General features: G+C 37.9%; 1 protein-coding gene across 1 annotated transcript in view; it reads left to right on the top strand.

Moving 5' to 3' along the window:
• gpsm1b (G protein signaling modulator 1b) overlaps window positions 1-15,554 on the top strand; it is a 43,967-nt gene extending 28,413 nt beyond the window's left edge. Inside the window, exons 9-14 of the mRNA XM_056458877.1 lie at window positions 1-84; window positions 216-286; window positions 413-508; window positions 9,290-9,443; window positions 11,807-12,012; window positions 12,207-15,554. The exon at window positions 1-84 is cut by the window's left edge and continues 31 nt beyond it. Coding sequence (XP_056314852.1) covers window positions 1-84; window positions 216-286; window positions 413-508; window positions 9,290-9,443; window positions 11,807-12,012; window positions 12,207-12,368 — 773 coding nt within the window. The 3' untranslated portion in view covers window positions 12,369-15,554. The remainder of the gene's footprint in view (window positions 85-215; window positions 287-412; window positions 509-9,289; window positions 9,444-11,806; window positions 12,013-12,206) is intronic.
• The last annotated feature ends 210 nt before the right edge of the window (window positions 15,555-15,764 follow it).

Genomic DNA, 15,764 nt, shown 5'->3' with positions numbered 1-15,764 from the left:
GGCTGAATGTGGAGGAGCTGATGGAGGCGCTCGGGGTCAAAGAGGACGAACTGTCACCAACAGAACCACACTTTAAACTGCAGGGTAAACACACACACACACACACACACTCTAAGACAAATCAGTGCTGAATGAAAGCTTCACACTGATATAGGTGTGATGAGTTTACACACACACACACACACACTGATGTTGTGGTGTGCTTCCTCCAACAGGAGCGAGACCCAAACTCAGCAAGAAGAGCAGCATGGAGAGTGTGGAGCTGTGGAAGTTCAGCGCTGAGAAGGTCACATGATCAGCCTCTGATTGGCTGGAGCTTTAGACACTTTTAAACTCGGATAAACACTACAGTGTATTTCACACTTCAAATAATGTGTGTGTGTGTGTGTGTGTGTGTGTGTGTGTCCTGCAGAATGGAGATGCTGCAGATGTGTGTGTGTCGCGCAGCAGCAGGAGTCTTCAGTCAGCAGTGGACACAGAGGACATCACCGTCAGCGTCACACCCACGGTCAGAACAACACACATACACTATACATACATCCATCCCACCATCCATCCATCTGATTGTTTATACATCCATCTGCCCATCCATCCATTCATCTATCTGACCCTCCATCCATCAATCAATCCAGCCATCCACCCCTTCATCCATTCACAACTCCATCCATCGATCTGCCATCCATCCCCATCCATTTACTTGCCCATTCATCCATCCCTCAATCCATTCATCTGCTCCTCCATCCATCTATCCATCTGCCCCTCCATCCATCCATCTCACTCTCCATCCATTCATTTATCTGACTCTCCATCCATCCACCCCTTCGTCCATCCAAAACTCCATCCATCCATCCATCTCCTCATCTATCCATTCATTCGTCCATCCGTCCATCCATCCGCTCCTCCATCCATCTATCCACCTGCTCATCCATCCACCCTTCTGTCCATCCATCCATCCATCCATCCATCCATCCATCCATCCATCCATCCACCCACCACTCCATCCATCCATCTGCCATCCACCCCATCCATTTATTTACCCATTCACCCCTCCAACCATTCATCCATCCATTCATCTGCCCCTCATCCATCCATCTATCCATCTGCCTCTCCATCCATCCATCCATCTGTTCATCCATCCATCTGCCTCTCCATCCATTCATCTATCCACCACTTCATACATCCTCCGCACCATCCATCATCCACCCCTCCATCCATTTATCTGCCCATCCGCTTCTCCATCCATTCATCACCCCTGCCGTCCCTCATCTCCCCATCCATCTGTTTGTCCGTCCATCTGCCCATCCGCCCCTCCATCCATGCGTCTGTCCCTCCACCCGTTCATCCATCCATCTCCCCATCCACCTCTCCATTCATTCATCTCCCCATCTGTCCATCCATCGGCCCCTTCATCCATTTATCCATCTAATTGTTCATCCATTCATCTCCCCATCTGCCCCTCCATCCATTCATCCATCCATCTGTCCCTCCATCCACCCCTCTATCCATGAGTATATCCCTCCACCTGTTCATCCATCTGCCCATCCACCCCTCCATCTGTCCGTCTGTCCCTCCACCCATTCATACGTCCATCCATCCATCTCCCCATCCACCCTTCCATCCATTCATCTCCCCATCCGTCCATCCGCCCCTTCATCCTTTTATCCATCTAATTATTCATCCATTCATCTCCCCATCTGCCCCTCCATCCATTCATCCATCCATCCGTCCCTCCATCCACCCCTCTATCCATGAGTATATCCCTCCACCCATTCATCCATCTGTCCGTCCATCTGCCCATCCGCCCCTCCATCTGTCCATCTGTCCCTCCACCCATTCATTCGTCCATCCATCCATCTCCCCATCCGCCCCTCCATCCATTCATCTCCCCATCCGTCCATCCATCCATCCGCCCCTTCATCCATTTATCCATCTAATTGTTCATCCATTCATCTCCCCATCTGCCCCTCCATCCATTCATCCATCCATCCGTCCCTCCATCCACCCCTCTATCCATGAGTATATCCCTCCACCCGTTCATCCATCTGCCCATCCGCCCCTCCATCTGTCCGTCTGTCCCTCCACCCATTCATACGTCCATCCATCCATCCCTCCCTCCATCCATCTCCCAATCCACCCCTCCATCCATTCATCTCCCCATCCGTTCATCCATCCATCCGCCCCTTCATCCATTTATCCATCTAATTGTTCATCCTTTTATCTCCTGTCAGTCCGTTTATCTGTCCATCCATCAGTCTATCCCTCCACCCATTCATCCATCCCTCCATCCAGTCATCTCCCTATCCATCCATCTGCCCCACCATTCATTAATCCATCCAAATGTCCATCAATACATCCCTCCATCTGTCTATACATCATCCATCTGTCCATCTGTTTATCTGTCTCTCCATCCGTCCGTCCGTCCCTTCATCTCTCTCTACATGCATATCTCCAGCAGAGTAGATCTGATCCTGCATGCGTATCACTGATTGACTCATGTTCAGCTGACAGCCGCTGTTCAGTGTGAATGTGCAGACGTGTTCGTCTACTGCGCTTTAATTCAATCTATGCTTTAAAGTGCTGCACTAAAGGTTTTATCTTCATATTGGCGGGACTCCCTGTTCCTCCAGTAATCAATACACACACACACACACGCACACACACACACACACACACACACTGCTCTGCTCTAATGCATCTGTGTGCATGTCCCACAGGACAACAATATATCAAAATACGAGCATCATTTCCTGCAGTGAGTGATGCTGAAGATCCTTCTTCTGCTCTGTGACTGTGTTTCCCCAACAGTAATGCACAAACAGAAGATTCTAGTGTTTATAGATCACTGCAGAATGTGTTGGATTGTGTCTGATGACAGATATAAATGAAAACAAAATCATTCGCCCTCATGTGGAAATTAGTTTTAATTAAATATGTCAATATTAGTGAGGTTTAATGGAGCAGGGACATTTTTAGCATTATTTCCTATTATAATTTTCTTTATTTGTTCAAGTTTGGCTGGAATTTTTAAATAATTAAGCTCAATATTGTTAAGAATTAATTTCTTAAATTATTTTTGATCGGCTACAGAATAAAGCACTGTTGTCCAATGACTTGCTTAATTAACCAAAATCCCAGAATCACTCGCTGCTTTAGTAGCTTAAATGAGAAATAAATAACAGTTCATTCTTACAGTTAATTTGTCTATTTTTATTCTATTGTCTTTTAATTTCAATAATTTGAGGACTATTTTTATTTAATTTTTACTTTACTTAATATAATATATGTAATATAATATTAGTAATATAATATAATATAATGTAATATATAATATAATATACTATAATATAAATAATGTAATATAAATAATAAAATATAATATAAATAATATAATATAATATAATATAAATAATATAATATATAATATAATATAAAATAATATATAATATAATATAATTAATATAATATATAATATAAGTAATATAATATTAGTAATATAATATAATGTAATATATAATATAATATACTATAATATAAATAATATAATATAAATAGTAAAATATAATATAAATAATATAATATAATATAAATAATATAGTATAAATAATATAATATATAATATTAGTAATATAATTAATATAATATATAATATAAGTAATATAATATTGGTAATATAATATATAATGTAATATAATATATTATAATATAATATAAATATATTAAAGTGTGGTGGCTTGAAAAATCATAACTTTCCGACAGACTATCATAGAGACTTAAGGTTTCGCTCATTTAACTTCAGAGTACCAACCTGCCAAACACTGATGACCTTTTAACTGACTAGCCACACCCTAGCAACCACTTACGGCACCCTAGCAACAGTCTCATAGACTTCCATTGAAAAAAAAAAAAAAAAACTACCTTTGACTCTGCATTAGACATACTAACAACAAACCAATCCATACTAACAACACACTACTCCATACCAGAAACATACTAATCATACTAGCAACATGCTAATTCATACTATAATCATACTATCAAACATGCTAATTCATACTAAATTCGTGCTAACGGCATGCTAGTTTATACTAGAAACATGCTAATTTATAATCAATGCTAACAACATGCTAATTTATGCTAGAAACATGGTAATTTATGTTAGCAACTGCTTAGCAACCGCCTAGCAACAGTTTAATAACCACCTAGAACACCCTAGCGACCACCCAGAATACCTTAGCAATGGTCTAGCAACGCTTTAGCAATTACTTGGAACTACCTAGCAACACCTTATCAACCACTCAGAAGACCGTAGCTATGGCCTAGCAAACACTGAAAACACCCTAGCAACCACCTAACAATACCTTAGCAACCACGTAGCAACCAATCAGAACATCTAAGCAAATTGCCTAGCAACGCTTACCCTCTCTCTTTCTCTTTTCTGTCTCTTTTTTCCTTGTGTCTCTCTCTCTCTCTCTCTCTCTCTCCTCATTTTCTCTCTCTCCCTCTTTTCTCTTAGTATCTCTATTTTTCCTTCTCCCTCTTTTTTCTCTCTCTCCCTTTTTTCTTTCTCTTTTTTTTGCTTTTCCACTTCTTTCTTACTCTATTTTCTCTCATTTTCTCTTTACTCTCTCTTAGTCTCTCTCTCTCTTCTCTCTCTCTCCTCTCTCTCTCCTAGTCTCTCTCTCTCTTAGTCTCTCTCTTCTCTCTCTCTCTCATTCTGCATCTCTCGCCCTCAGTGTAACTGAATTATTGAAGTGAATGCACGAGCAACTAAACACACACACACACACACACACACACACACACACACACACACGCTCACACACACACACACACAGAGAGATAGTCAGGCGGTGAAGGGAAGGTGTAGGAGACACACCGAGCAGACGCTGACCGATATCATGATGGACAGATGAACAAGCGGATGAATGTGAGACTTAACTCTGCATGACTTTCTCTATCAGTCTATTATAATTATTATTAGGTGTGTGTGCGTGTGTGTGTGTGTTTAAATCTGTGTATAATAGTCTTCAGAGGGTGTTTAAATAGTGTGTTTGCCGTTCACCGTCCATTTAATGACCCGAAATTCAACCCTCCCCTCGACCGTCCCATAATCACAGGCGGATTAATGAGTTGTTTTCCCACAGTGGACACACACACACACACACACACACACACACACACTGGTGCTCTGTGATTGGAGGATGAGCCGAATGCGGATTAATGAATCGCTCTATAATAAGTATAACTCTTATTCTCTGCACTTCCATAGAGATCTGCTGGATTTCTAATGCATTGTCAGGAGTTGTGATGTGTGTGTGTGTGTGTGTGTGTGTGCTTTCTCGCTGATGCTCTGGGTTGTTGTTATTATTATGGGATGGGCTCTGCTGGCTTTATGCACACTGCTGTTGATATTAAGTGCTTTGTTTGTTTTTAAGGTCACGTTCTGATAAAGATGACGGAGATGCTAGATTTTAGTGTGTGTGTGTGTGTGTACACTATGGCGCGTTGTGAGTTCGCTGTGCATGCTTTATGAAGCTTCCTGGAGTGTTTGTTGTGTTAATTGAGTGTTTTAGTGTTGGTTTGTGTGCACTGTGTAGACTGTCCTGCTGTGGAGAGTTTCAGTGTGTGTGTGTGTGTTTGTGTCTGACCAGTGAAAGGTCATTTTGATAAACACATGTACACACACACACACACTTGCACGGCCATCTTTATGGGGACTTCTCATAGATATAAGGATGTTTCTTCTACCTCTACCTCTACTCCTAAACCCAATCCTCACTGAAAACAATCTGTATTTTAATATTATATACTATATTACATAATATACGTCAGTCTGTCTGATTTAAGAGCCATTTTCCAAAGAAAAAAGGTCAAAAACGACTGGTATTGCTATAATTGTGGGGACAATCGGTAATCATAAGGTAATGAATACCAGCAACACACACACACACACAGTCCTGCAGTGCTGTTAAGATTGTGATAAGCGCTCACATGAGTGTTCAGTAATGTCAGAGCGATTACAGCGACACATGACTCCAGCAAGCAGAGCTTCATTCAGCTCCTATAATACTGCATTGTCACACACGGCTGGCTGAACCTCACAGAACTGTTCAATATCCACTCATGCTTAACAGTAAATAAATAAATAACAAGTACATTTCCATTCATGGTTATTATTGGCATGAGCATTAAGATATTTAGACTGGTGTAGTGGTACGGGTTGGTTTAGATGTACTGTAAATAATAGGTTTTCAAGGTAATTATTAATGTGTTTATAGACATTTTAGATGTAATTGCATGCAGGTATTTTTTAAATATATAAATACAGTGTATACATGTACACAATAGATAAAAAAATACACTATGTATAACATAATTCATTTAAGATTTAATCATTTAAATCTCACGTAATAGGTGAAGACACTTAATATGTAGGCGCAGTATGTGTAAAATATATATGTTTTCTTACTGGTATTCCATTATGTTTTGTTTTGTGTGTGTATGTGTATAAAAGGCTATGAGACCTCCTGTGTGAAATTGTAGTTTCTTTTTCAAATATTTCATATATACATACAACAAAACATATCCTATATAACATATTTTAGATTCACCTGAAATCTATAATGGAAACGTACAACAAATCTTACTCTACATAACATATTATAGATTCACAAAATGGAAACAGCGCCCTCTAGTGGATTTGACATCTGAAACGTACAACAAAACATACCCAAAAATAGCGTATTGTGTGTTTGCAAAAACATAAACAGCAACAAAACATACACTGAAGAACATATTTCAGATTTACAAAATGTAAACAGTATCGTCTAGTGGATTTGTCATCTGAAACGCACAACAAAACATACCCGGAGCAATGCATTTTACGTTTTACCAAAAATGTTGGGTAATCTGATTGTCACAGTATAAAACAGTATAACTAACGAATGTTTAGCATGTTTAGCATTAATGATAATACTCTATATAATGTATTTTAGATTCACGAAAATGTAGACAGCGCCCTCTAGCAGATTTGTCATTGAAAGGTACAACAAAACATATCCTATATAACATATTTCAGATTCACAAACTGGAAACAGCGTCCTCTAGTGGATTTGTCATCTGAAACGTAACACAAAACATACCATACATAACAAAGTTCAGATTCACAAACTGGAAACAGAGCCCTCTAGTGGATTTGTCATCTGAAAGTACAGGAAAACATATCCTATATAACATATTTCAGATTCACAAAATGGAAACAGCGCCCTCTAGTGGATTTGTCATCTGAAACGTAACACAAAACATACCATACATAACATATTTCAGATTCACAAAATGGAAACTGCGCCCTCTAGTGGATTTGGTATCTGAAACGTACAACAAATCTTACTCTATATAACATATTACAGATTCACAAAATGGAAACAGAGCCCTCTAGTGGATTTGTCATCTGAAAGTACAACAAAACATATCCTATATAACATATTTCAGATTCACAAACTGGAAACAGCGTCCTCTAGTGGATTTGTCATCTGAAACGTAACACAAAACATACCATACATAACATATTTCAGATTAACAAAATGGAAACAGCGCCCTCTAGTGGATTTGTCATCTGAAACGTACAACAAAACATATCCTATATAACATATTTCAGATTCACAAACTGGAAACAGCGTCCTCTAGTGGATTTGTCATCTGAAACGTACAACAAAACATACCATACATAACAAAGTTCAGATTCACAAACTGGAAACAGCGCCCTCTAGTGGATTTGTCATCTGAAACGTACAACAAAACATACCATACATAACAAAGTTCAGATTCACAAACTGGAAACAGCGCCCTCTAGTGGATTTGTCATCTGAAAGTACAGGAAAACATATCCTATATAACATATTTCAGATTCACAAACTGGAAACAGCGCCCTCTAGTGGATTTGTCATCTGAAACGTAACACAAAACATACCATACATAACATATTTCAGATTCACAAAATGGAAACAGCGCCCTCTAGTGGATTTGTCATCTGAAACGTAACACAAAACATACCATACATAACATATTTCAGATTCACAAAATGGAAACTGCGCCCTCTAGTGGATTTGTCATCTGAAACGTAACACAAAACATACCATACATAACATATTTCAGATTCACAAAATGGAAACAGCGCCCTCTAGTGGATTTGTCATCTGAAACGTAACACAAAACATACCATACATAACATATTTCAGATTCACAAAATGGAAACTGCGCCCTCTAGTGGATTTGTCATCTGAAACGTAACACAAAACATACCATACATAACATATTTCAGATTAACAAAATGGAAACAGCGCCCTCTAGTGGATTTGTCATCTGAAACGTACAACAAATCTTACTCTACATAACATATTTCAGATTCAAAAAATGGAAACAGCGCCCTCTAGCGGATTTGTCATCTGAAACGTAACACAAAACATACCATACATAACATAGTTCAGATTCACAAACTGGAAACAGCGCCCTCTAGTGGATTTGTCATCTGAAACGTAACACAAAACATACCATACATAACATATTTCAGATTCACAAAATGGAAACAGCGCCCTCTAGCGGATTTGTCATCTGAAATGTTCAACAAAATGTACCCTACCAAACATATTTCAGATTCACAAAATGGAAACAGCGCCCTCTAGTGGATTTGTCATCTGAAACGTAACACAAAACATACCATACATAACATATTTCAGATTCACAAAATGGAAACAGCGCCCTCTAGTGGATTTGTCATCTGAAACGTACAACAAATCTTACTCTACATAACATATTACAGATTCACAAACTGGAAACAGCGCCCTCTAGTGGATTTGTCATCTGAAACGTACAACAAAACATATCCTATATAACATATTTCAGATTCACAAAATGGAAACAGCGCCCTTTAGTGGATTTGTCATCTGAAACGTAACACAAAACATACCATACATAACATATTTCAGATTCACAAAATGGAAACTGCGCCCTCTAGTGGATTTGTCATCTGAAACGTACAACAAATCTTACTCTATATAACATATTACAGATTCACAAAATGGAAACAGCGCCCTCTAGTGGATTTGTCACCTGAAATGTACAACAAAACGTACCTAAAGCAACACATTTTACAAAAAAAGTAGGCTAAAGACATGTATTTCCAGTTAGCCTGGGCTGCATATTGTGTAATCAGATTGACCTCATTCTGTAAATAAAAACAGTATAACTAATGAATGTTTAGCAGTAATGATAAGCGATGTGTTGTGTGCAGAAGCTGGCCCGAGACCCGTCAGATGAAGACTGCTTCTTTGACCTGTTGAGTAAGTTTCAGAGCAGCCGTATGGATGACCAGCGCTGTCAGCTGGACGAAACGCCCGACGGAGAAGAAGCCGGAGCTGATCAGGACACACTCAATGACATGATCGGTGAGTCCACGCAGCTCTGAAACACTCCGAGCCTTTTCACATTTGTGCGTTTCTCAGCAGCAGACGTCGTCATAGTTGGTAAACTCAGAGTGCAGTGAATGGGAGAGTACAACAATCATTTTTTTGCAATCATATTTGCTGAAATAATGAAATAAAAACTCCATAATGGTGTTATCAAGACTATCAGAAGAAGAAAAACAACAGTATGAGACTGATAACGGCAGCCAGAAGAGAGAATAGTGTCAGATTTACTGTCCTGCCCCCATACATATGGCATTACACACACCTCACAAAAGCGCTCAGTCTTTTATTTTCTGTAATTTGATGCAAAGATGATATAATACATATATAAATGTGCATACGTTTAAAAAATATACATAAATATTAAAAACATTCAATGATTTCAGATGCTGATGACCGTTAAACGCCTCATAACAGTCTTGTGAAAAAGAGTCTAAGAGTACAGATGAGCCTGCTGCTTTAAAAGCACATTACTGGCTGAACTAGAGTAGGTTTACATGCTTAAACCACATTACTTCTCACATACTGCAGTGCAGCAGGTCTGAAACACTTTCTACAAGCCTGCATGATAAAATACTATAGTAAGTGTTTTTGAACTATACTATAATAAAGTGCATTATACTCTAAATTTTATTGCATGTACAGTTCTTTATTAACGAATGCTCCAGCATACTGTAGTACTGTAGTGAGCTGATGAACTGTGATCAATACTGGAGTATACGGTTTACTGTTTCAACTGTGGTGTATTCTAGTACAATGTTACCTATAGCTGGAGAAAGCTACAGTATTGGGGGATTTTGCTTGTATTACTATTGTTGTTACCGAAGAATCACCACCACAGATTAATTATGATAGTTGTTACCATAGCAACCGTAGAATCACCACCACAGATTAATTATGATAGTTGTTACCATAGCAACCGTAGAATCACCACCACAGATTAATTATGATAGTTGTTACCATAGCAACCGTAGAATCACCACCACAGATTAATTATGATAGTTGTTCTATAGCAACCGTGGTATGACCACTACAGATTAATCACAATAGTTGTTTTGTTACCATAGAACCAGTAGAATCACCACCACAGATTAATTACTATGGTTGTTGTAACCGTAGCAACTGTAGAATCACCACAACAGATTAATTGCTATAGTTGTTGTTACCATAGCAACTGTAGAATCACCACATATTAATTGCTATAGTTGTTGTTACGATAGCAACTGTAGAATCACAACAGATTATTATAGTTGTTACCATAGCAACTGAAGAATCACCACAACAGATTAATTATTATAGTTGTTGTGTTACCATAGCAACTGTAGAATTACCACAGATTAATTACTATAGTCGTTGTTACTATAGCAACTGTAGAATCACCACAACAGATTATTATAGTTGTTGTAACCATAGCAACTGTAGAATCACCACAAATTAATTGCTATAGTTGTTGTAACCATAGCAACTGTAGAATCAACACAGATTAATTGCTATAGTTGTTGTTACTATAGCAACTGTAGAATCACCACAACAGATTATTATAGTTGTTGTTACCATAGCAACTGTAGAATCACCACAACAGATCAATAACTCTAGTTCTTGTGTTACCATAGCAACTGGAATTACAACATGTTAATTCAATTAATTTACTATAGTATGCCTCAGAACACTGCAGTATTTACTATAAATTACTGTAGTATTTTTTTCATGTTGGAACTCGGAGGATCGTCATCAGTGGTCATTTATGTAATGCAATAATGTTAGGTCGTTATGTTCAGACAAACTCTGTCGGCTTTACAAACCCAGACAAGAAGGATTTGAGCAGTATTATGAGCTCAACTCAATGTTTAAGGTCATTTTACCCTGTTTTTGTTTTATTATGTTGTTCACATGTTGCATTAGCATTTCTAAGATGTTGCCGGCATGAATTAGCACACTGCTATTATGTGCTAAGCTAGTGACTGATAGCAACAAGCTGATAATTGTGTATGCGTGTTGCTTAGATGCCAGTCTATTTCAACATGTCGCAATTATTTTAACACTTTTATTGTATGACCGTGTGTCTTTAGTATTGTAAACCTGTTGCTAGCATGATTTAAAGTTAATGATGTTGCTAGCATGATTTAGCACATTGCTATTAGGTGCTAGTAACTGATTGCCACATAGTTAAACATTTGTGTTTGTGTGTGTGTGTGTGTGTGTGTGTTTATGCGTGTGTGTATATGTGTGCATATGTGTGTGTGTGTGTGTATGTGCATATGCGTGTGTATGTATATGCATGTGTATGTGCATAATGTGTGTGCGTGGATATGCATGCGTGTATGTGTGTGTTTGTGTGTCAGATGCCAGTCTGCTGACGTCTCCTCAGACAGAAGAGCTGTTTGACCTGATCGCCAGCACTCAGAGCCGCCGTCTGGATGACCAGCGGGTGAACGTCAGTAATCTGCCCGGACTCAGGATTACCCACAATAACCTGGGGCACCTGTGTGGAGACGGCGACCCTCAGGAGCCCAGCGACGACTTCTTCAACATGCTCATCAAGTGCCAGGTCAGAGGAGACACACACACACACATTAGTGCAATGTTAATTAAAAGTTAAAGTCCACCTAGTGGTTGAACTAGGTATTGCCATCCAAATTCAAAACATTGGATTCAACATGCTCTCCTCCAGAAGGTGGTCTTGTGTGTTTATCCACCTCTGTATTTGTGTGTGTCTTCACCGGTGTGTGTGTGTGTGTATAGTCCTCCAGGATAGATGACCAGCGCTGCTCTCCTCCAGAAGGCGGTCCCCGAGCCCCGACAGTCCCCGATGAGGATTTCTTCAGCCTCATCCAGAGAGTGCAGGCCAAGCGGATGGACGAGCAGCGCGTGCGGCTCCCGGAGGACCAGCAGGAGTCTGGGTAAACCTGAGGAGACCTGTGTGTGTGTGTGTGGGAGACATGAAAACACAAGTGCCATCTCAGTATATACGCCTCCTGTGCTTTACAGCCAATCATCATTACACTCAATGTAGGTTTATAAAGGTTTATAATGGCCAGATGTGGAGGACATGAGTCTCTTGGCGAATTTACACAGACAACTACAAACACACACACACACTTCTTACTCCAACTCTCGCAGGAAACAATCTGCATTTTTACATCCTCAACATACGTCATTCTGTCTGATTTATGAGCCGTTTGGCTAGGGGGACCAAAAATAATGTCCCCACAAGGTCAAAATGTACTGGTATTGCTATACTTATGGGGACATTTGGTTCCCAGATAGTGATGAAAACTTGGACTACACACACACACACATACTAACACAGTCACATAGACACTCTCTGATGAGTAAATTAATATTTTAGGGTTTTCTATCCCTTTAAATGTTTTGTGTGATAAGTGTAGTGTCAGCGTATAGATCAGGGTTGCCAAGTGCACAGTTTTCCTGCGGATGGATTTTGGCTACTTTTAATAATAACATAGTTATTCTGCAGGTTAAAGGTTTGCCATGTTGCATTAATTATATTTAGATAATTGTGCTGAATTTATTTTTTAAAATATATTTCAGTTATTCTACCAACTTAAAATGTGTGCTAAAATGATGAAACATGCTAATTTTAAGTGAATAGTTTTGCATTTGCCTGCATCCATTACATTCTTAAAGTGATAGTTCACCTAAAAATGAAAACACCGGTCACCATTGACTTCCATTGTATTTTTCTCTACTAAGGAAGTCAATGGTTACTGGTTTCCAACATTCTTCAAACTATTTTTTTTTTGTGTTTCAAAAAAAAAAAAAACTCATAAAAGTTACTTAAAAGTAGTTTCCCTTTTTGGGTGAATTTTATTTTATCTTTACACATGAAACATGAGAAACAACTGTGATTATATTGTTAATTAAAGTAAAATTACTTAATTAAGATTCTGTTTAGGATAATAATACTAATCTATAATGACTTTCAGAAATGAAACTGTGGATAATGTGATGTAAAATATGCATTTTTATGAATGGGAGTGGCATATTTTGAGTTTATTTTGAAAACCTGGCAACCCTGATGTACAGGCCAATCAGTGTTGCCAGGTTTGCAGTTTACCTGCACAATTGGGCTCCTTAGAGTTGTGTTGCATTTTTATTGGGTGGTTTACTTTCATAACATGCTGCAAGCTGCCAAAATGTTTAATACTCATGAATACGAAATGAAAACTGAAACATTTCTTAATGAACATCTGCAATGCATACATGGCAACCCTGAGCAGATCATCAGTTATTAAGGTACTTAAAAGTGTTTATACAAATATGTGTTTTACAAAATATCAGAGAAGATATGGCTGCTTTTCATTTCTTTTTTTATGCATGTTTTGAATTGTCATTCGGCTGCATTTTTTTCATAGACCTGGCAACCCTGCAGTAGAAGCCCATGCTGAATGCTAATGTGTGTTCAGTGAATTCGCCAAGAGTGTTTTCCACACAAAAACAAGCTTCTCATTGTCTCCCATTTCTCCTCTGCTGCCTTAATTAGACCTGCAGACTTGATTGTATCCTCTGATGTTGTGTTTTTGAGCAGTTTTGATGGGGATTGTGCTCATTTACAGTGTTTCTCAGATGCTGCTGATGTGTTTTTGACTTTCCTGAACGCAAGTGCATTTCAGTTTTCAGCTTTACAGCACATTTTCATTGAGAACCGTACAATAAATGGAGACTTTAGGGCTGCTTCGTTTATTTCTGCTTCATTTGAACTCAAAGGCGATGTTGTAAATCACAGAAATGTATTTATTGAGTGTTGAGAAACCTGTAAAAAGCAAACAAAACACATAAAAGACTGTGAAAAGAGATTTAAGTATTGTTAATTGTGGGGGAAACTATGTAAATGTGCAGAAAATCAGTTTTTTATGCATCACTGTGCTTTTGAATCAGCTGAAGCTGCTTCTGGAACGGTTTAATGAGTATTCCGTAAGTGATTCTGAATCACTGAATCATGACTCGGATCAGTTGATTCAGTTCATCAATGCTTTAGTCATTTGTGACTATTAAACATCACATTGATTGCAATTTTATGTGGGAACATTAAAAATGTCATTTAAAATGTAAACCCGCAGTATTTTGAGCAAGTTTAGCTGTTTTTCATTCTATTTTGGCGGAAAGGAAAATGATTCACATGAATTCACTGCCGTCTTGTGGTACAAATGAGCAAACGCTGTAAATGTCTTTTTTAATCTAAAGAGTGTTGTGAATCATTCTTAAATATATCTAAAAATCCACCTTTTATGCATCGCTGTGCTTTGACTGAAGCTGCTTTTGGGTTTTCCCACATTGAGCGATTTGAGTTTTCCGCAAATGATTCTGAATCACGGAATCGTGACTCGGATCTGATGATTCAGGTGATCAATGCTTGATTCATTTGTGATTAATGAACATCACATTGTTCGCAATTGTATGTAGGAACATTCAAAAAAGAAAAATAAGTCAATTAAAATGTAAATCTGCAGTATTTTGAGCAAGTTTAGCCATTTTTCCTTCTATTTTGGCGGGAATGAAAAAGATTCACATGATCTCACTGCCATCTTGTGGTAGAAATGAGCAAACACAGTAAATGTTTATTCTTTTTAATCTAAAGTGTTGTGAATCATTCTTAAATATTTATGAAGTTGCTTTTTTGTTTTAATAAGCTAAACAGCTGATTCATATTGAAGAATATGTTTCTCAGTGATGCATGATGCTTGTAACTAACCTTCATTTTTAATACTACAATTATTTTGTTAATATAGCGACCAAATCTTCAGACTCCAAATAAAAACATAACAGGATGTGTACTAGATTTGCTTGAGGTTAAAAGTAGATCTGTATTAGTTACAGATAGAACATTAATTTAATATATTTTTAATTCGTCAAGACTGCAAAGTCCATCTAATTGTGATTATTATAATATTTTTTGTCTTCCTGTATTATGATTTGCCTTCATGTATTGTATTATTGTGCGAATGACTCCGATAGCCTTTTGAAAAGTCACTGCCCCAATGTACATAATGTTTTATATTTATTTTCTGTTCATGAACATGGGTATTGATCCCTTGCTTTTAATAAAATGTTGATGAAATTGATATTAAACATTTGTCTTTTTTTGACAGACGTGCAGAAAGCAGCACGATATAGGAATTTAATAGATGGCAAAATATTTATTTTTTATTTACATCATAAATATCTTTATTTTGCAGTATTTTAAAGTAAAGGTTATATAATAATAATAATAATAACAATAGTAGTACTTTATTTCTACATTATTCTTAGACAACTTAGGTATGACAGAAGTCCATATTT

This window comes from Danio aesculapii, chromosome 5 (assembly GCF_903798145.1).
Source record: "Danio aesculapii chromosome 5, fDanAes4.1, whole genome shotgun sequence".
NCBI classification, from domain to species: domain Eukaryota; kingdom Metazoa; phylum Chordata; class Actinopteri; order Cypriniformes; family Danionidae; genus Danio; species Danio aesculapii.
This window is presented reverse-complemented; position numbering and strand designations above follow the sequence as displayed.